The sequence below is a fragment of the Ambystoma mexicanum genome, chromosome 9 (assembly GCF_040938575.1).
Source record: "Ambystoma mexicanum isolate Mex_15411 chromosome 9, UKY_AmexF1_1, whole genome shotgun sequence".
NCBI lineage: Eukaryota > Metazoa > Chordata > Amphibia > Caudata > Ambystomatidae > Ambystoma > Ambystoma mexicanum.
This window is the reverse complement of record NC_090931.1, coordinates 585722087-585743691: the sequence shown is the minus strand read 5'-3', so window position 1 is coordinate 585743691 and position 21605 is coordinate 585722087. Positions and strand designations below refer to the sequence as shown.

The following is a 21605-nucleotide window of genomic DNA, read 5'->3' as shown; positions in this document are numbered from 1 at the left end:
TGTGGCAGGTACTGCCCTGACTTTGTGTTTCACCGGTATTGCGTTGGGTTTCAGGTGAATCTTGTGGACAAAGTTTCTCACCTTCCCTGGGTTCTCGGAAAACAGGTCCGGGAACATCTCCTTGAAGTTTTGCGCTGCTCCTGAGGAGACCATGAGTACCTGCTCCGGAGTGCTGGGATCTAGTTTCATGCTGAGTTTGTGTTGATCGTCCCATCCCAGTACGGCTGGGCCTTTGGGTGAGAAATACACTTTGGTGGTGGTAGACCTCCCTTTGAAATCGATCCGGGCTTTGATGTAGCCTAAAAGGTCGACAGTTGCACCACCGAACACCGTCGGCTTTTGCCTGGTCGTTCTGATCTCTACTTTTGCTTGTCCCATAATTTCCTTATATGTGTTGATGGGGAGGATAGTGAGGTCGGATCCCGAGTCTGCCATGAAGCGCGTTTCCATTCCGTCAACCCTAATGGTGCAGTGGGGCTTTTCCCTCCTGGCATGGGGGGCGTTGACCATGACGACCATGGGTCTGTCCTGCTGATCGTCATCATCGCTTGAAGCGCAGTCACCATCGACACGGGAAACCGTCTTCTCCCACCACGTGCATGCCGGAGCCACGTGGCCGATGCGTCCGCACTTAGAGCACTCTTTATTCCTGGCGGGGCAGTCGCGATCATTCGCCATGTGCTTGGTGCTGGCGCATCTATAGCATTTGGGTGCCTCCTTTTGCCTGGGACCTTTGTCTCTGGGGCCGTCGCGGGACTGCTTGTCTCTGCGCCCTCTCCAATGTAGTGCCGCCAGTTCGGGCACAGGCAGGTGACTTCCCGCCTCTTTGTGTCTGCTGGAGGTTTCCTCCTCCGCCCTGGCAATTTGGATGGCCTTGTCAAGGGTGACCTCCTTTTCTTGTATAAACTTGTCCTGCACTTTCCTAGAGTTAGTGTGAACGACGATCATGTCGCAGATGACCTGTTCTGCGTTTTCGCCAAAGGCGCAAAGAGAAGCCAGCTCCCTCATCCTGGTGATGTAGTCATCCACGGGTTCGCTCCCTTCTTGTTTGCGGGTGTAGAACCTCAGCCTGTGCAGTACAACGTTCTCCTTATTGGTGAACCTCTTCGCAATGCGACGGGTCGCTTCCTTGTAGACGTCGTCATCGTCATCATCGGCAGCACGTATTTCCTTCAAACCAGCAAAAATGCGCTGACCTTCAACCCCCAACGCATTTAACAGCATCTCCCTCTTCCTCACGGGGGCATACCGCGTGCCGCCCATTGCTTCCAGTTAGGTGGAGAAAAGGGGCTCCCACTGCATCCATGGAATCGCTGGTGTCCCTGGTGAAGGGAGAAAGGCAGGGGGCGGTGTGGCGCCTTGCATGGTGGGGCTGTGGGGATTTTGGTATCCTCGTCGCCAATTATGTTGTGGCCTTAAGGGACGACAGGACGCTGTAGTGAGTTCTTCCCGACTTTATTAAATGACAACTGGTATGGACTCTTATATGTCCAAGTTCAAATCAAGCACGTACTTACAGTTCAGTTAAGTTCAGGACCTCCCCAGTTGAATCACTGTGGGAAGTGTGTGCACTATGGTGGCACGCTGTAAGCTTCTAGGGCCCCCAGGTAGCCTCCTGTGGCTTTGGTGTTACACCCTAGAAGCTGTGTCGTACGGCTGCTGCAAGTTCTCACTTTCTTGGCTCCTCATCAGGAGCAGCGCTGTGGTGCGACCGCTTCATCTGGCGGGCTGCCAGCTCTGAAGCGGGAAACGTTTTCCCGCAGAGCGTGGGCTTGCGAGATCACGTTATGTGCGATCTCGCGAGAACACGCTCCCGCGATCGTGTGATATCCCCACACACCATTCATACATATTTTATGCTCATTCATATTAGAATCACGCAGGACAAATGGGCTGGAGAAGATCCATTTCCTTTACTACTTCTGTGCTTCCTGCAGCATGCAATTTTGCCTTTCTGTATTTCATTTGGAGAAAAATAAAAGTGTGTCACTATTTAAACGCAAAGAATTACCTCCCAGAAAAAACAGGTTTATTTCTAAAATCAATTCTTCCTGAACGTTTACAGTATTTACCTTTTAGCTTCTTGAAAACAGGAAGTAAGGAGAGCCTCTATGAAGCACAATCGTCAGCACCTTCCGGGAGCATTGGGATAATTTATAATGTCACTTCCAGCAAAATGGTGGGCTCCTCATAGTTTGTGGGTTGCAGAAATAGCCTTGTATAAACACGACACTAGAAGGTTAATTGTAAAGTAGGGTAGGTTAATAAGGCACTCTCAGTGCAGTCAGGAACAGAGGTAAAAGGGAAACAAATAAAATGAAACATAAATGCTAGCATAACTAGAATAGAGCTGGTAGAGAAAAGAATTAAGGGTGGTCTGAAACGTTTTTAGACAAAGGCAGTTAATACCTGTGGTGGGTGAGGTATCGATATTTGATTTTTATTGCGCTCGTACACAAGTGTTTCAGAGCGCGACAAAGCAAGAGAGGGGAACAGGGGAGAACAAAACAGCGATCTTACTAGGCCCAGTGACATTGAGAACGTGCAAGTGCATGGGAGAGGGGGAGGGGAAAAGTGCATGGAAGGGGGAGATGTGGAAAGTGCAAAGCAGAGGAGAAACAGATAAATAATAAATAAATAAATAATAAAGGCAACAAACAGTGGTAGTGCAGCCAGCAATTTGCAAGTGCTAGGTTTAAAGGAGCAGACAGGGTAGGTCTGATAAGTGCAGGAAGAAAAGGGGGGGGCTCTATAGGTACAGATACAGACCCCAGTGCAAGGGGTGGCCCGGAGGCAGTGCGGGAGGGTGGCAGGGTGAGCAAGTACCTGGGCCCAGAGGAAAGGGGGAGGCCAGGTGCACGGTGCCAAGAGAGACCAGATCAGCAGGGGAGAGGGGGAGCGAAGGCCGAAGAAAAGAGGAAGGTCATGAGGTGTTTCCGGAACTGAAGGTGGCTCTCCTCAAGTTTTAGAGTGGCAGGGAGGCTGTTCCAGAGCGAGGCTCCAGCCAAAGGCAGAGATCTACCCCCAGCTCATTTCTTTGAAAAATGATTGACCCTGAGGGAGATAGAGGTAGAGGAGCAAAGAGCTTGAGAGGGGAGGTATTTGCAGAGGGATAGCTGAAGGTATTTTGGACCCAGGCCCCAGAAAGCCTTGTGGACAATGCAGAGGGTTTTGAATTTAATCCTTGCATCCACTGGGAGCCAATGGAGAGATTTCAGAGCTGTAGAGATTCGATCCCAGGGCTTGAGGCCAAGGACACGTCTCGCACTCCTGTTCTGGATTAGTTGCAGATGGCGGAGAGTAGAGGCAGGTAGATTTAGAAAGAGGCTGTTACAATAGTCCAACCTAGAGAGAACCAGAGCTTGGGATACCATGAGATTCTGGGGGAAGGAGAGGAAAGGCAGAGTACCTCTGAGGAGGTGCAGTAGGAAGTTTGACTTTTTAGAGATCTCAGAGATGTGGGCGGAGAAGAAAAGGGTGGAGTCAAAGATGACCCTGAGGTTCTTAGCTTCGCAGGTGGGGGTAGGAAGAGGGCCAAGGGAAGCCTGCCAGAGAGCAAGGGGAAAGGATGGTGAAGGTGTGCTGATGAGGGGCATCTCTGTCTTGCTGGCTTTCAGACAAAGATCATTGGCGGCACACCAATCTTGAATGGCAGTAGTTAGGCAATCAGAGATGAGAGAGGGAGAGGAGGTGGCCGAGGACAGCCTGAAAATGAGTTGAGCGTCGTCAGCATAGCACTGGAAATTTGAGCAGAAAATGGCAATGCAGTGGGCGAGATTTGCCAGGTATTGGTTGAAAAGCCAGAGCGAGAGGTTAGACCCCTGGGGAACACCACAGGTAGAGAGGAAGATAGATGATAGGAAGGACCAGGTTGGACCTGGGAGAGTCGAACAGAGAGGAAAAAGGTCAGCCAGGCCAGAGCCTGATCAGTGATACCCAGGTTTTCATGGAGACGGTTGAGCAGGATGGTATGGTTGACTGTGTCGAAGGCAGAAGAGAGATCGAGGAGGATGAGGACAGAGGGAATGTTAGAGTCAAGGTTGGAGAGCAGATCTTCACAGATGTTCAGGAGAGCAGTTTCCATGCTTCTGGCAGCTCTGAAGCCAGACTGGCGGTCATGGAGACAGCCAACATAATTGTAATGAAGCTTAAGATGAGAGATGGCCAACTTTTCTAGGAGTTTGCCCAGAAAGGGAGTAATGGAAATTGGGTGATAGTTAGTTGGACAAGAAGGATCAGCTGTGGGTTTCTTGAGGAGAGAATGCACAAGGGAGTGCTTCGGAGGGAAGGGGAAGGATCCTGAGGCAAAGGAGTGGTTGCAAAAATCAGCAAGAGCCGGAGCGAGGGTGTCAATGTGGTCCTTGATGGTTTTAGAGGATCAGGGATGAACCTGTTTTGACGAGGCTTTCATAGATCGACTTGTCTAGCAACCTCATGAGGGGAAGGACGAGAAGGATGGTGGGGGGGTGGCTAAAGGAGGGTCAGCAAGCACAGATGGAGAGGGGAGAGGAGGGGTGGAGAGGGTGGACAGGATGTCCTGGGCTTTTGAAATGAAGTGAGAGGCAAGGGCATTGCAAAGAGCCTGGGGGGCCACAGGAGGGGTAGAGACTGCAGCAGGGTTGGCAAAATCCTTGCAGATTTTAAAGAGTTCGGCCGAGTTGTTAGATGCCGCAGAGACACTTCAATGTGGACCCTCTTCTTGTAGCAGGCGACACACCAGTTTGTCAGAGGATGAACAGGAAGCCCTCCATTTCCTCTCAGCTGCCCTACACTTAAGTTTAAGTGTAGCTAGGTCAGTGTCATACCAGGAATTGCACTTGGATTTGGACTTCAAACTGATCCTCATGACAGGGGCAAGAGCATCAAGAGTATCAGAAATTGAAGAGTAGAGCAGAGACAGGGCTGTGTCAGGATGTGAAACAGCTACAGGCAGAGGGGTGGGGGAGAGAAAGTGGCAGCAAAAGCCTCAACTGACACACGCTTCATGGGCCCGATGTCAGAGAAGGTAGGTGGCAGTGTTGGGGTAGGCTTGGCTTGGGGGGAAGAGAGGGAGAGATGAGAAGAGAGGAGGGAGTGATCGCTCCAGGAGGGAGGAGTGGTCAGAGGGATGGAGAGGGGGAGGCCAGAGGAGATTAAGACATCAAGTGTGTGCCCTGCAGAGTGAGTTTGGCCAGAGGAGAGGATGGACAAGGAGAGGGAGTCGCAGTGGTCACGGAAGAGTACAGAGGAAGAACAAGGTGAGTCTAAATGTATATTGAGGTCACCGAGGAGGAGGAGTTGAGTGGTAGAGGCCAGGAGGGAGGAGGAGAGGTCCACCACTCAGAGAGAAATGAGGTGATTTGACCAGGAGGCCAGTAGATGGTAGCCACACTAAGAAAATGGGTAGACGAGATAGAAAGCATACAGACAAGGCATTCAAAAGAGGAGTAGGTCTGAGTGGGAATGAGAGAGGCAGCAATCCACTCAGGAAAGATCAGGGCTACCCCCCCACCGGACCGGGAGGATCTGGGTGCGGAGAGGATCTTGTAGCCATCAGGGAGGAGAGTGTCAAAGCTTGTGACAGAGCTGGCCGTGAACCATGTCTCAGTAAGACCAAGGACATCAAGATCTAGTTCTTTAAGGAGGTGGCAGATGTCGGAGGAGTGTTTGACAGCAGAGCGAGAGTTGAGAGTGGCAATATGAAGAAGGTTGCTAGCCTTAAAGACCTTCTGGGCAGGGGTACAGATCAGAGGTACGCCCAGCGGAGGAGAAAAAGAGCCCTAGGAGATGCAGAGGAGGAGGAGAACAGAGAGAGGGCAATGAAGCCGAGGGGGGAGTGGAAGGGAGGTAGCCAATCAGGTTGCTTGGAATGTAAACATTATTAGTAGTTGCAAACCTGCAGTGTGAATAAAGCGGTTGCACTCTCCTGCAGCTACCTTCCACCACCATCTCCATGTGTGAAACAAATATATATTTAAAACTTAAAGTAGCCTTTGTTTTCTCCTTGTCATGATTCCTGTCCCTCATGTCCCCAGCCCTCCAAGATGTCTGGCTGGAGCCAGGCCACGATCACCTACATGGCCCTCAAGGGCCTCTCCATCCCTCCAAAGACCCACTTGGAGTCAGACTTGGCGCTTGTGGCACCAGACTCACTCACTCCCATAGGATAATATTGGGGATTGGACTTGTAGTGCTTTGATGGGGACAAGATAGATGCCCCCACATATTTCGGTTCCCAGAACTGCATGGCAGTCTAGTCTTCTGGGTGTGGTTCAGTCCAGAGACACCTGGGATACCCAGAGACTATTTAAGCCACGCCCAGGCTGAGAAACATGCTTTGTGTTTTCTGCACCTGCAGCGTGACACTCACCGTGTTCGGATCGGTCTCCAGTAGGCCTGCATCTTTCTTCTGTGCTCAGCTCCTGCAGGAACAAGAACACCGTTAGGAACAGCCTTACCTTGCGGCGCTTCTGCCCATCATTCATCGCTTCTTCTGTTCTGCGGGCATCTTCGGCGGTGTCATTCCCATCCCGGCACGCCACTTCCTAAGGAAAAGGGAAAGAACAGAAAAAAGGCATAGGTAAGCATTCAGCAAATCTTCGCTTATTTTTAAAGACTGTACGAGCTTCAAACGCTTACCTGAATCCCAGCCGCTCTGGGGGAACTCTGTCTCCGGAACTTCTCATCCATCTGCTAGAGGGAAAAGACACTCCAGGTTAGCATGGATACATCTAGAGGCGCCGCATACCGCGCTTACTCGCGCATCGCGCCCTCACTCACCTTCAGCGCTACTCATCTCAGCAGCACGTCGCCATCCCAGAACGCTGGCCATCATCTAAGGAAGGAAAGGAATGAAGTTAGAGAACTGTTCAAAAGACTCATTATACTTACCTGTCGGACTCTTGACAGTGAAGTAACTGCGCTGAAAGCAGGACGGAGAGCACACTTCCAAGAAAACAAGGTCAGCTGTGTATCAAAGGGAAGGGTTGGACCCCGGGGAAGAAGGGGTTCAAGCACACAGAGACAATAGGGAGTCAAACTCTAACAATCCTGTGTTTCAGGCCCAGTCTCCAGTCGAGTAGACTCCAGGGAAGGGTTTGAGGTCGTAAGAGGTCAGAACAGGCTGAGTGACGTCCCTGTGGATACCAGGTGAGCGTTACAGAACACAAAGCCTCACATCAAAATCCACCTGGGCGTCATGGAAACGCCAGAAACCGACCCGTTAGCCCACATGTTGGGGCAGCTACATTCCGAAGTACATGCAGCCAGGCAGGAGACCAACACCCTGAGGAGAGAGCTGATAGTAGCCAAAGAATGCACTGATGATTTAAGCCGGCAACTTCTCCAGTCACAAGCAGGGCATGCACCATTGCCGGGAAGCGTGCCCTCGATGCCAGCACCATCAGCCAATCCCGTTCAGATAACCCTTCCTGGGGCAGGTCCCTTGGCCCCGCCCGAACGATTTATGGGGGATCCCAAGAGGTTTGCAACGTTCATGAATCAGTGGCGCCTGCACTTCCTTTGTCGACCAGGGGCCTTTCCAAATGACCAATCACGGGTCGCTTTTGTGCTATCCTACCTGAGTGGTAGCGCCGCGGACTGGTCTGTACCCTTTGTGGTCCAAGACGATCCTTTGCTGCATGACTTCCGGGGCTTTTAGGAGGAGATGGAAAGGATGTTCGCCTGTCGTACTCATGGGCAGGCATTAGACAATGAACGTCTGTCCCTACGCCGAGGGAATCAAGACCTATTAACATACATAGCCACGTTCAATAGACTCGTAGTTGAAGCAGAATGGCCAGTGGAAAAGAGAACCACGTTATTTCATCGGAAGTTGCGGGGGGAGCTCAAGGATGTTCTCGCACAAGTAGTGAACCCCCCGAAAGACTGCTCAGAATTCATTGACCTTTTTGTTCAACTGGATTATAGGTTGCAGGACCGAAGAGCAGATCGAACCAGACCGGACCCTCGCCCTATGTCAAAGGACAATATTGCCCGCACAACAGAAGGTTCAGGAGAACCAATGCAAATCGGGGGGGTCAGATCCCCCTTGACGAAAGCGGAAAGGGATAAAAGGAGACAGCAGCAGCTATGTCTGTACTGTGGAAGGTCAGGTCATTTCCTTAAAGAGTGCCCTGTGAAGCCACCGAGGAGGACGGTAGGGGCCTCGGGCAAGGAACTACAGACCTCCCATTTTGCACTATCTGTGGTCTTAATCAATCACCAACAACCATCTTGGATGCACGCAGTAAGAGCGTACCTTGACAGTGGAGCCGTTGGGAATTACATCGACCAGGATCTTGCGGCAAAGATGGGGCTTCCGTTACGCCCTAAATGAACCACCGATACTGTTACCACTGTCGACGGCACGGAAATAGCTTCTGGTCCAGTATCCCAATGCACTGCAGCTTTAACCCTTCTGTGCCAGGATGGACACCAAGAATCTATCGTTTTCGACCTCATTAAGGCACCACAGTTCCGGTTGATTTTGGGAATGCCATGGTTGGTAGCTCACAATCCTCGAATCGATTGGTGAGCAAAGGAATTGGCCTTTCCCGAAACTTGAGCCCACACATGTTATCGCCAAGAGAAATAACCAATAGACACCAGAACCTCCACGCTTGCAACTGTGGCAATCGGCACCCTACCAAGTGAATACCAGGACTTTCAAGATGTCTTTCAAGAAAAGGCTAATACCCTGCCAGCGCATAGACCATACGATTGCCAAATCAACCTGATAACCGGCGCACAAATCCCTTGTGGGCGAATTTACGCACTCACAGAACCAGAAAACCAGCACCTGAAGGCCTATCTTGACCAATACCTGGCCAACGGGTTCATCCGTCCCTCGAAGTCTCCAGCAGCCAGTCCTCTATTCTTCGTACCGAAAAAGGAGGGGGACTTGAGAACATGCATCGGCTATCGCGCACTGAACCAGATTACCGTAAAAAACCGCTACCCCCTGCCACTGATCCCTGAATTGCTTGATCAAGTCAAAGATGCCCAAATCTACACAAAACTAGACCTGAGGGGGGCATATCACCTTGTTTGCGTAAAACAGGGGGACAAATGAAAAAACGCTTTTCGCACCCAATACGGCTTGTACGAATATCAAGTAATGCCCTTTGGCCTTTGCAACGTGCCTGCAGCATTTAAATACTTCATGAACGATGTCCTACGGGAATTGATTGATGTCTGTGCTCTAGTGTAAATTGACGATATTCTAGTATATTCTGCATCAAAGCAAGGCCACGTTAAACACGTCCGATCTGTATTGGAGAAACTCCGTCAACATCAGCTCTACGCCAAGCTCGAAAAGTGCTCATTCCACGTCTCCGAGGTGGAATTCCTGGGCTTTATTCTCAGCCCGAATGGAATCTGAATGGATGTACACAAGGTAGATGCTATCCTGAACTGACCATCAACCAAATTCATTCAAGGGGGTTCAAAGTATGCTGAGTTTTGCAAACTTCTACCGCCGGTTCATCCCAGGATTTTCGCAAATCATGCATCCCATCACGTCGATGCCCTTTCCCGTATGGTTGTGGAAGAGCAAAGGTATCAGACCTCTGACTCAATAGCAATAATCCCGAGTGACAAGCTCCTAGGAATCACAGCAACCATAACTCAGAAAGAATTACATGCAGAAATGAAAAACCTAATGAGTCCGGAGCAATTACAAGCGTGGAGTGCACAAGGAGAACATTACATGATAAAAGATCAGTTGCCCTACTTCAGGAATCGTTTATTCTTACCAAACCAAGAACTACGAGAACAAGTCATGTCCCGTTATCATGATTCCTTGATCGAGGGCCACGCCGGAATCGCTAAAACCCTAGCCAAGGTAAAACAAAATTATTGGTGGCCCACGTGGCGTAAAGACATTATCCAATTCATCCTATCTTGTGGAGTGTGTGCTCAAAACAAGTCAGCCATCAGAAAGTGGCTGGGCTATTACAACCATTGGAAATCCCACCAGCACCCTGGCACACGTCCCTCGATTTTATTACTGATTTACCACCTTGTCAAGGATTTAACACTATTCTTGTGGTCGTGGACCTATTTTAAAAATGGCACATTTCATTCCTCTTAAGGGGCTCCCAATTGCTTCCACTCTGGCAAAGGTATTTCTTGAAGGCATCGTAGGGCTCCATGGGTTTCCTTCAGTTTTAGTCTCAGACCGAGGTACTCAATTTGTATCTAACTTCTGAAGAAAATGCTGCTCTATGACCCAGATCGACATCCGGCTATCCACCAGTCACCATCCCCAAACGGATGATCAAACTGAGAGGACAAATCAGACGCTCGAGCAGTATCTGCATTGCATGTTAGACCAAGCTGAAGGAAGCTGGTTCGACCTATTATGGATAGCTGAATATGCTTATAATAATTCCCTACACACCAGCACAGGGCAGACACCCTTTTATACCATGCATGGCAGGCACCCACGTACTTCTGAGTTGGACGTTCCTACAACCCTGGAAATTCCAGCAGTCAAAACTTTGCACACAACCATTTCTCAAACCTTTTAAAGGGCAGCTGAACACCTACTTCAAGCTAAGAATCGTCAACAGAAATTTGCTGATCAACACCGAGCAAAGGCCCCCAACTACCAAGTGGGAGACAAAGTCTGGCTGGCGTCTAAACACGTGTCCATTAAAGGAACCCGAACTTTCCATCCAAGATACCTGTGTCCATTCACCGTCACCTCCTTGATAAATCCTGTGGCGGTCAGACTAGCTTTGCCGTCAAACATGCAGATTCATCCTGTGTTCCACGTGTCTCTCCTTAAACCTGTTCAACCTGGCACCCGGGTAGCAACGCCAACGCAGCCAGTAGTAGTCGCCGAGGAGCCAGAATTCGAAGTCAAGGTCATCCTGGATTCAAAGTATGTCAGATCCAAATTATACTACTTGGTAGTCTGGAAGGGGTATGGTCCACAAGACAGGACATGGGAGCCTTGTGAGTACCTCCATGCACCTTGCTTGCTTAGATGATTTCATCAAAACCATCCAAACAAACCAGGACTAGACAGAAGAGCCACCTTGAGAGGGGCCTTGGGGGGGAGTGCTGTCATGATTCCTGCCCCTCATGTCCCCAGCCCTCCAAGATGTCAGGCTGGAGCCAGGCCACAATCACCTACATGGCCCTCAAGGGCCTCTCCATCCCTCCAAAGACCCACTTGGAGTCAGACTTGGCACTTGTGGCACCAGACTCACTCACTCCCATAGGATAATATTGGGGATTGGACCTTAGTGCTTTGATGGGGACAGGATGGATGCCCCCACATATTACGGTTCCCAGAACTGCATGTGCAGTCTAGTCTTTTGGGTGTGGTTTAGCCCAGAGACACCTGGGATACCCAGAGACTATTTAAGCCACGCACAGGCTGAGAAACATGCTTTGTGTTTTCTGCACCTGCAGCGTGACACTCACCGTGTTCGGATCGGTCTCCAGTAGGCCTGCATCTTTCTTCTGTGCTCAGCTCCTGCAAGAACAAGAACACCGTTAGGAACAGCCTTACCTTGCGGCACTTTTGCCCGTCATTCATCGCTTCTTCTGTTCTGCGGGCATCTTCGGCGGTGTCGTTCCCATCCCGGCACGCCACTTCCTAAGGAAAAGGGAAAAGAACAGAAAAACGGCATAGGTAAGCATTCAGCAAATCTTCGCTTATTTTTAAAGACTGTACGAGCTTCAAACGCTTACCTGAATCCCAGCCGCTTTGGGGGAACTCTGTCTCCGGAACTTCTCATCCATCTGCAAGAGGGAAAAGACACTCTAGGTTAGCGTGGAAACATCTAGAGGAGCCGCATACCGCGCTTACTTGCGTATCGCGCTTTCACTCACCTTCAGCGCTACTCATCTCAGCAGCACGTCGCCATCCCCGGACGCCGGCCATCATCTAAGGAAGGAAAGGAATGAAGTTAGAGAACTGTTCAAAAGACTCATTATACTTACCTGTCGGACTCTGGACAGTGAAGTAACTAGGCAGCAACGAGCCCGCATCAATCAACGCGCCCCTGCGCTGAAAGCAGGACGGAGAGCACACTTCCAAGAAAACAAGGTGAGCTGTGGATCAAAGGGAAGGGTTGGACCCCGGGGAAGAAGGGGTTCAAGCACACAGAGACAATAGGGAGTCCAACTCTACCAATCCTGTGTTTCAGGCCCAGTCTCGAGTCGAGTAGACTCCAGGGAAGGGTTCGAGGTCATAAGAGGTTGGAACAGGTGAGCGTTACAGAACACAAAGCCTCACATCAAAATCCATGGCACCGAACCTTGCTAATCTTTATGTAGAATACTTTGAGAAACGAGTCATCTATCCCGTCACCAATCCTTTCAGAAAACATCTATCGAAATGGTTACGGTTCATAGATGATATTTTCATACTATGGGAAGGCACAGAGGCAGAGGCCTTTGTGTAATGGTTGAATGTACAGAATCCGTTTCTTAAATTCACCAAGGAGATCAATGTGAAAGAGATCAATTTCCTGGATATCACCATTTTTCATCACAGTGGTTATCTCAAAGTGAAGCCTTATAATAAAAAAAGGACAAAAATGCTCTCCTACATTTCTCTAACCATCATGCCAATCATATCAAAGCGAATTTGGCCTTTTGGCAATTTCTCAGGCTTAAGAGAAATAGTAGTTTGCAGCAGGATTACAAGGATAGTGCTGCCCTTCTGTCTAAAAAACTTCACAATAAAGGCTATCTAGCTAGACTTGTGAAGACGTCATCCAAAAGAGCTTACTACAATAACCGGGAGGCGTTATTAGAAAAAAAGCAAAGAGATGACAAAGATAATCGTATTGTGTTTGTCAACACTTTTTCAAATTTGACATACAAAATTAAAGGCATCATCAACAAAACATGGAGAAAAGTGTATAATTACAAATCCACTCCTCCTCCCCTAGTGGCTTTCAATGAAAGCCAGAATATTAGAGAGATGTTGATTAGGAATGACATATCGATCAAGCACAAGAAAGAACCTAGACAAACTACTCTGTGGGGGCTCCCACCTGTGAAGGGGCATTTCCCCTGTGGGAAATGTGTGATGTGCGCTTCGACTAAAGAAACCAAACAGATAATGTTGAATTCAACTACTCAGTGAACACTCAATGATATGACTAATTGCAACACAGAGAATGCGGTTTTTTTAATCACTTGCCCATGTGGACTACAATATGTAGGAAATACTAATAGGAAATGTCGCACACGGATGGTAGAACATTGGAGTTGCATAAAAAATCAAATACTAATGGCACCCATGGTTAATCATTTTGTCCAAACGAAACATTCCCATGAAGATTTTAGGTGGGCCATTTTAAAGAAAATTGTTTGCAAAAATAAATCAGGAACAAATTGCAAACTAATATTGTTTGAACAAAAAATGATTTATAAATGTCAAAGTCATATCATTGGTCTGAATGAGGAAATAGATTGGCAACACACACACTGATAATGATGTACCTGGGGGGCATGTAATACTGGGTTCATCATGTAAAATCGGCTGTGAAGAAGAATAAGGAGAGAAAAAAAGTATTATTTTCTGAAAAAAGGTTTTTTGTTTTTGACTGATCTGTACAATCAAGTATAAACTGTGTGCCTCTTTGAGAAAGTGTAACCAGTGTATTCGTGATTAATTTGTACATATCAATGATTATATACCATCAGGACATTTTCTGAAAAACAGATATATTTGCTGGCAGTGTTTTCTAATTTTAATTGAACCTTTTGGTCCTAAGAAATACCTGAGGAATGTTGTCAAAAAGAAAATATACAAGACTGTTTGCATTTTCCAACATGAAATCCAGTGCCCGCTAATGCTTTAAGTAATTTTGGGGCCGTGTTATTTCTTGGGGTAAAAAGGCCAAGTCCTTTCTCTGTTTCCATGGCCCCCCGGGGTCGATCATTTAAACATTTTTTACCATTTTTCTTATATTCGTTTTTTTAAACGTAGCCAGCGTTTGGATGTGTTATTTACATCAGGAAAAGGAAAGGTGTCCTTTTTGTGGATTTGGCTCATTTGACAGGTTTCATTATGAGTGCAACCGCGGTTTGATAGTCCTCCTTTCACCTCTATGAAGGATGGGGGCTGCAAGTCCGTTTTCCATTGCGATGCATCAGTGAAACGGATGCATTAAACCCCGCGCGCAGCACGCCCAATGCACTGCCATTAACAACGTGGGACTCGAATAGTCAGTGTTTTCCAGCACGCTCGGACAGGAGTCATTTCCTGAATTAAGGTATTTTTATGGCGGGGGCGTTGAAAGTGCTATGATCATATGTCATCAGTGATAGTGCATTGTTTTTAGGCGACCACTTGGTGATTTCTTTTGCCTTTACTGTTTTAAGGTATCTTACTTTGAAGGTGCAGCACTCTTTGTGAGAGAGAGAGAAATTTTGTTCTGACCGTGGAAAGAACCACGGTGGAAACTCTGCGGACGTTTAACCATCATTGAGGAGGTACTATGGCAGCACTGCGTGGATGCGGTGATGGGTTTAGCTCGCAGTAGTACTTTAATACTTTTAGAAATGCACAACATAATCTGTTTATATCTGGAGGGGTGGTGCATTGTGGAGAATGGTATTTAGTCTTCACTTTTAGAATGAAGGGCACAGGATGGTGCTAAACATGGTGATAGTAGCAATATGGTGATGGGATAAGGTGTTTTAAAGTGGTATTTTTCTAGACACACTACAATGGGTTGTTTGTTTTTTTACAGCACTGATTGGGACCCTGGTTATTTAAGAACCATATGAAAATTAGAAAGACTTGAAATTGAAGTCTGCAGCTATCCAGGTGTGTATTGTCACACCAGCACTACCAATATCCTACTAGGAGGTATGTAGTTGTTTTGTAGCGTTTGTAAGGCAGGGTTGACATCAACCCATGGACCTTACCCAGTACATTGCAATTAATTAGCATGTTCACTGGGCTGTTGAGCTATGTTTTGGAGCTTATACTGACTTTTATATATGGTTGGTGGTGATATATAGTGATAGCCCCCCTATTTTTTATTTTAGGAGTACTATTGAAATCTCCTTGCGTGGCCCTGGATTGCATGGTGGAGTCTAAGAAAATTCAGTTCTTCCCCTGAAGAAAGTTTGTGCAATTAGTGCAATGAAGAACTGAAACATGCCGGGATTGCTTTGCCTGAGTTAATAACACTCAGTTTTGGAAGAAGTGTTAAAGCCATTGTGTGTATTTTTGTACTGTATTGTATTTATTGTATATGAGTATATGTATGTGGAATTAGTGATATGTACTGGTTCCATATCTACCATGTTTTGTTGTGTTGGGTTACTTTTTGTGCAAAACATTTTTAGGAGTTTTTAATCCTTTGTGAAAAACTTTATTAAAATAAATTGGTTTGATACTGTAGAAAAACATCACATACTGAGACTATTTGTTTCTAGACTAGATGTACAAGTAGGACCCGCTGCACCAGACCATGGGTATAGATCAGCATTTTTGAAAAACATTATATCTGTCTCCTTTATATAAAAATATTTGTGGTCACCCTCTGACCGTGTGAGAGAGGGAGTATTCTAAAGGGGTACTGTTTGCCTTCAATAAGGTGGAGCGTTACACTCCTGCATCTTCACTGCCCAGACCATGGTAGTCCATTTTTAGTCTTCATTGCATTCCTTTGATGATGACTGAAAAGGGACTAGTCCCAGAGATCAATGATGCTGCAAAATCCAGAAATTATATGTTTTCTTCTCATCATTAGAACCTGCATGTTTCACTAGAGTGTACGGGTGCTAATTGCTCAAATACCTTCCAGACAGTGATTTCACTTCCCTACCCTTATTAATTCTGACGGGTGGGCTTCTACCCACAAGGAAGGCCCTCCCTGCCAGGCATTAGCACCATATTAAATAGGGGACCTAGGAATGTGATGTACTAAAGACATGATCTCCATAGACATTGTTATTCGCATCAAGTCTTCTCCAGGTCAACGAAGAATTCCCTCTTATGTATAAAATGAGGGAAGGAATTCAGCATGCAGACCCCTCCTTGATTCCCCCCTCAACTCCCTATACTATGGTGATGATATTATGTTTTGCTGCTCTTACAATGGCTAATTTCGTGCCCTTTTCTATTTCACACAGCCTCCCTTCCCAATTGAGCATTCAAGAGACGCTTATCTGCGCTACGCTGGAGAGATCACCACTGTGATCGGAGGAATCTATTTCTTCATCCGAGGGGTAAGTTTCATCCTAAATAAGGTTTTTAAACTAAGCACAGGATTTAGATTGTGCAAATGGCATAACGTGATAGAAAATAGAACCCCACTTTCTTAAGTGACACAAATATAATGAAAAAGTCATCCTATGAACCAATGCCACCAAACACAGTGGGCAGATTCACAAAGAAATTACTGGTAGTAACTTTGACTTACTCCTGGAGAGTGACTTTTCGATTTGTAAAGAAGTTGCTGGTAGTAACTGACTGATTAATGGAGGTAGACTATTCGATTCAAAAAGCAGTTACCAGGAGTAACTCTGAATTACTCTTGGAGAGTAACTATTCGATTCATAAAGCAGTTACCAGGAGTAACTCTGAATTACTCTTGGAGAGTGACTATTCGATTCATAAAGCAGTTACCAGGAGTAACTCTGAATTACTCCTGGAGAGTGACTATTCGATTCATAAAGCAGTTACCAGGAATAACTCTGATTTACTCCTGGAAAGAGATTATTCAATTCATAAAGAAGTTACTGGTAGTTACTGACTTATTAATGGAGAGAGACTATTCGATTCATAAAGCAGTTACCAGGAGTAACTCTGAATTACTCCTGGAGAGTGACTATTCGATTCATAAAGCAGTTAGCAGGAGTAACTCTGAAATACTCCTGGAGAGAGATTATTCAATTTATAAAGAAGTTACTGGTAGTAACTGATTTATTAATGGGGAGAGACTATTTGATTTATAAGGCAGTTACCAGGAGTAATTCTGAATCACTCCTGGAGAGACACTATTCAATTCATAAAGAAGTTACTGGTAGAAACTCGGGCTTACTGTTTGAGAGAGACTATTCAATTCTTAAACAAGTGATCCAGAGTAAATTAGATTTATTCCTGGGACAGATTATTCAATTCATGTAAAGAAGATGCAAGGAGTGGCTAAGACGTATTCCTGCAGAGAGGCTAGTCAATTCCTAAAGAGATTACCACAAATAACTATGACTTACTCATGACTACCTTTTTGTAAATGGTCTCATTTTATCTAAAAGGCTTGTTAAGAAAGTGTTAGAAACAGAGCAAGGAAAGAATATACTAACAAGCCATATTACAAACACAGTGGGCCTGATTTACAAAAGGGTTTTACAATGGTGCAAACCCATTGAAAACCCCTTTGTAAATTAGGCCCTGTATGTACTTGAAATGTCTAGAAGTTATCTGTTCAAGGGAAAAGTCTGTTGAATTTAAAAATGCACTGCTGCGTATAATAAGGTAAGCATATGCAAAATGTTAATACGTCACTACTGTGGAACATGCGATAGAACAGGCCATTATACACTTCGAACTAAATAATCAATATATTGAGCATTTATATGTAAACTGAATGCCTGTTAGCATTCAGATAAGTGCGTGTGTTTCCGACGTGGCTTCCAGTGAATTGTGAATCCAATCAACTGAGCAGGACGTGGCCATCTACTTACTGTGCACGCCCTTTCCATTGCCCTCTACCTTAGTAGCCTTTCTTACGTCAACCTCTAAAATTGCGGACGCAGAATTGCAGCAGTTAGTCCAGCCGCAATAAAAAAAAAATACAGTGGCTCACATGTTACATTTTTGTCAGTGTTGCTGGGATTCAAACCTGTGACCTGGCTGCTCAACCCACTGAACTATGTTATATGCTACAGCGGTTCAGCAACTTGGAGGCAAGCATTGCCTCTGAACTGCGAGTCACTAGAACAGTTTATAAATCAGCTAAGTGAGCAGCTGTAGCAAGATATGCCAATTTATTCTCCTCTCCGCCCTCCTCTGCCCCCTCATTTCAAGAGCATTCAGTGGTGGTAGGAAGGTGCCAGTGTACTGCAAAGGCTGCGTTCTCTCTTGGAAACCATGGTTCTATGTTCTTAGATCGCCAGGTTTTTTAGCCGAATATAATATTTATTTTATTTGTGCGTTCCCCCTCCCCCAGGTCTCCCTTCCCTATTATCTAGTCCCTATACCCCATACCCTCATACCACTCACATCCTCTTAACGCCACTCACCTATATTTTTAGATGTGTTTTTTCAGCCAAAAAGGTTTTGCAAAAAACCCCCCGAAAAAATTTTGTACCGTTCATCTAGTTGCTGAGATTATTCTCCGGAAATTATTGCATCTGATCTTTTTTTTTATCAGCAGTGCATGCTGTAAACCTATCTACTTACTCTCTTGCTGGCATTATTTAAAATGAATAAGAGAAGAGCATGGGCTCACTTTATGAGAGCACCAGGAAGTGCAAGTATTTTGTGCTTACGAAGATAGCAATTCTGCAGAGAAATTCTAGAACTAATGCTGTGAAAACTAGTTTGCGGATAACTCGATCTACCTGCATTTCAAACATTCGTGGAAAATCGCCCTGCATTGTTTGATAGTTGAGGAATGTATCTTTTTGTTGTGAGGTTATTGCAGCTTGAAAACTCACTGCCCGCCTGAGAGTACATTTGGAGCCGTAGAATCCGTATGCGTATCCCTGCTTGGACTAAATAAAGCAGCAATTTGTCACATTTCTGGACTCCTGTTTTTTGGGCATGAGGGGATTTCCCTCCAGCCAAACTCTGTTGTTCTAACTACACTTCACATGGGTCAAAAGCTAGGTCCCAGTGAGGGAGGGCAGGCTGCTGCCATCTTCCATAGGGCCCTACTCGATGCCCCACTGCCCTACTGTGGTCTGGCAGGCACTTGCAAGTTTTTCCAGTGCTTCTATAGTGCAACTAGAAGATCGTTTTTAGATTTCTTTGGAGTGCTGTGGGATGACATGAGAGGGAGGGGGCATGTGAGTGTTTCATGGGATGGGGGTGACCTGTTCTTCCTCCCACAAAGTGACCTGTCAATATTCAAAGAACACCACACCTTTGAATCAGTGAGCTGCTAATATTCGTGGGTCATTTTGGGGGTTTTGCTCAGCTAGAATAGAATACTGTTCACAGGAGCGTTTGATCCAGGGTTAGAAATGGAGTCAAAATCAGAACTTCTTGAAGACCTGGATGAAATGTAGAAAAAGCAGATGACGTTTGAAGAAGCACTTGGGTATTTTGTGGTTAGGGAAAGTTGGTGGAGAATCTGTTGGACAAGGTCTGATGTGAAATGTGGCATGGCTTGCCCTGTGTACTATGCTCTATGACATGATAGGTTATTTATATCACGCTTAATATTCAGAGGTTCTTAAGCGCGGACCCGGGGATCGGACCTGTGTTGCTCTGTGTCATCTTGCTTTCAAGGCGAGCACGTCGCGAACATTGACAGAACAAGAGCCATACAGTGGAATGCAGTAAGAAATAAAAAGACTGATGTATTACTTCTCAGAGAGCTTACACTACCGAGTAGAATAACATACTCAAATGTTCCCGGGCCATTTGTAAGACATATATTGAGTTGACAAGAGTGTTAGGCAAGACAAGCTGGATTCCAGCAAAAGAGACTTCCATTTCTCACACTTGCTAAATCTGAAACACAGCATGAAAGAGACAGTCATATGCACTAGTGTGGCATGGACCAACAGTATGATATGAGGATGACAATTTTGGGGACATGGAAGAACTATTTGTTTAGATGATTTTCCACCCCCAATCAAATTCTTCCCTTTTCATCTTCATGGTATTATTGGATTTTGGCTATATAGCTGTTGTCGAAGCGAAAACCTAATAACATTGTAATGTGGTGGAAGAGCTACACTATAGCTGTGAAAATGGAAGGCATTCATGAGTTTCAATATGACGGACTGTGGCAGGCAACTAGTCACAGAAAAGAGGCTCATATCTCCCAGCATTGGAACACTGAGAAGCATGACGTGTGGGTGTCAGAAATAAATCATGTTCCATCTATGCTTCTTTGAAAAGTATTGTACTTAAAATGACCGAATACGACAATGACCAAAAATGAGCAAAGTGAAAGCACTAATTGGGACTCTACTTCTTAAAGGGGGTCATTTAAGAATGATGGCTCTAGTGAAACCAAAGGCATAACAAGCGATGAAATACAATTGGCTTAAGACTTGAAATACAGACCTAAAGGGGCGGAAGGAGGAGGGTACGGGAGAACCCGAGCATCACTGTTGGACATTAATGGCCAATGATTTAAATAATAGCAGTATTCTGCGTGGCAAAGGAAGGCCTTGGTATGTGTCAGGTGAATATAAGGTGGTGCTGAATAGTTTTTAATTTAGTGCTGGAGCTTGTCCCAGAAAATATGGAAATCTTGATCCTGCCTCAACACCACATCAAGTAGCAGTCATGCTTTGGGTGGGACAGGGGTGTGCAGCCTGTGCCTTTCCAGATGTTTTGGACGTCAACACCCATGATCCTTCACCATTGGCTACTATTGCTAGGGTTGATGGTAGTCCAAAACATCCGGAGAGCAAAAGGTTGCAGATACTTGGTGTGGGAAAAGGGACAGTTGTGATATAGGAAAAGGAACTTCTTGATTGACGAAATTCCTTTTTTTATGGCTACATAATTTTTCTCTCACCTTTTGCTATGCGGAAAGGTGTTTTGAGGTTTATATGCAAAAGCACTTTATATTTTGGCACATGCAGCAATGAAATATCCTTCCCAGTCACTCATATGCATCGCAAATGAAAAGAAGCATTTGAATAAATAAGAACATAATAATATTGGGTGTATAGGTAGGGCTTCATGCTGGATTCCTCCTGCTTCTAAGTACTGTAATATCATTTGTTATTATTACCCAAATTACTGCAACTCGATTTACTAACTTCAGAAGGATGAAAAGACTGAGCTGGACTGCCAGGATTTCAATGTTCAAAGTGCAGACTTGGTCCATGTCAAGATGAGTGCTTAACGCATGACCTATCCACCCAGCATGATCTTAATTTGCATGTGACTTTATCCTTTCCTTTCTCCTAATCACTATTTTCTTCTGCTAGATTCAATATTTTGTGCAAAGGCGCCCTTCTCTGAAGACCTTGTTCATTGACAGCTACAGTGAGGTTCTGTTGTAAGTATTACTCTATTCTCTATTACAACTTTCCACAGGTTCATGGTTGAGCTGTCCTTCTGTCCACCAGACTACAGCCTTATTGAGGGCATTGAGCAGGTACTTACAGTCCACCCAATCAACCACACTCCCTAGCATGCACATGTGAACACTGGCACTGGCTGATTAAAGCTGCAGCTTTATTTAATGGTACAAGAGACTCAAATGATCATGAACCGCCCAAACACAGATCATCCGACAACTCCTTTCACCTAAGCAAGCCCTAATGCTAGGCCCACGTATCCTGCCTGGCTCATACTCTCTGAAGATCTTTCTCAGCCTCTACAAAACAGTTGGCCAGGTTGTTATATCAAGATGTCTCCTCTGTTACAGGCCAACTCTTCTTAGTTGTGACTACTGTTAAGAGGCCTTGAGCAAAGCTTGTAGCAAACCCAAAGTGGCGATGGC

At 46.0% G+C, this 21605-nt stretch overlaps 1 protein-coding gene across 2 annotated transcripts in view; it reads left to right on the top strand.

Moving 5' to 3' along the window:
- TRPV1 (transient receptor potential cation channel subfamily V member 1) overlaps positions 1-21605 on the top strand; it is a 434265-nt gene that overhangs the window by 305159 nt on the left and 107501 nt on the right. For both annotated transcript variants that reach the window (XM_069615193.1, XM_069615194.1), the window contains exons 9-10: positions 16099-16194; positions 21088-21158. In XM_069615193.1, coding sequence (XP_069471294.1) covers positions 16099-16194; positions 21088-21158 — 167 coding nt within the window. The remainder of the gene's footprint in view (positions 1-16098; positions 16195-21087; positions 21159-21605) is intronic.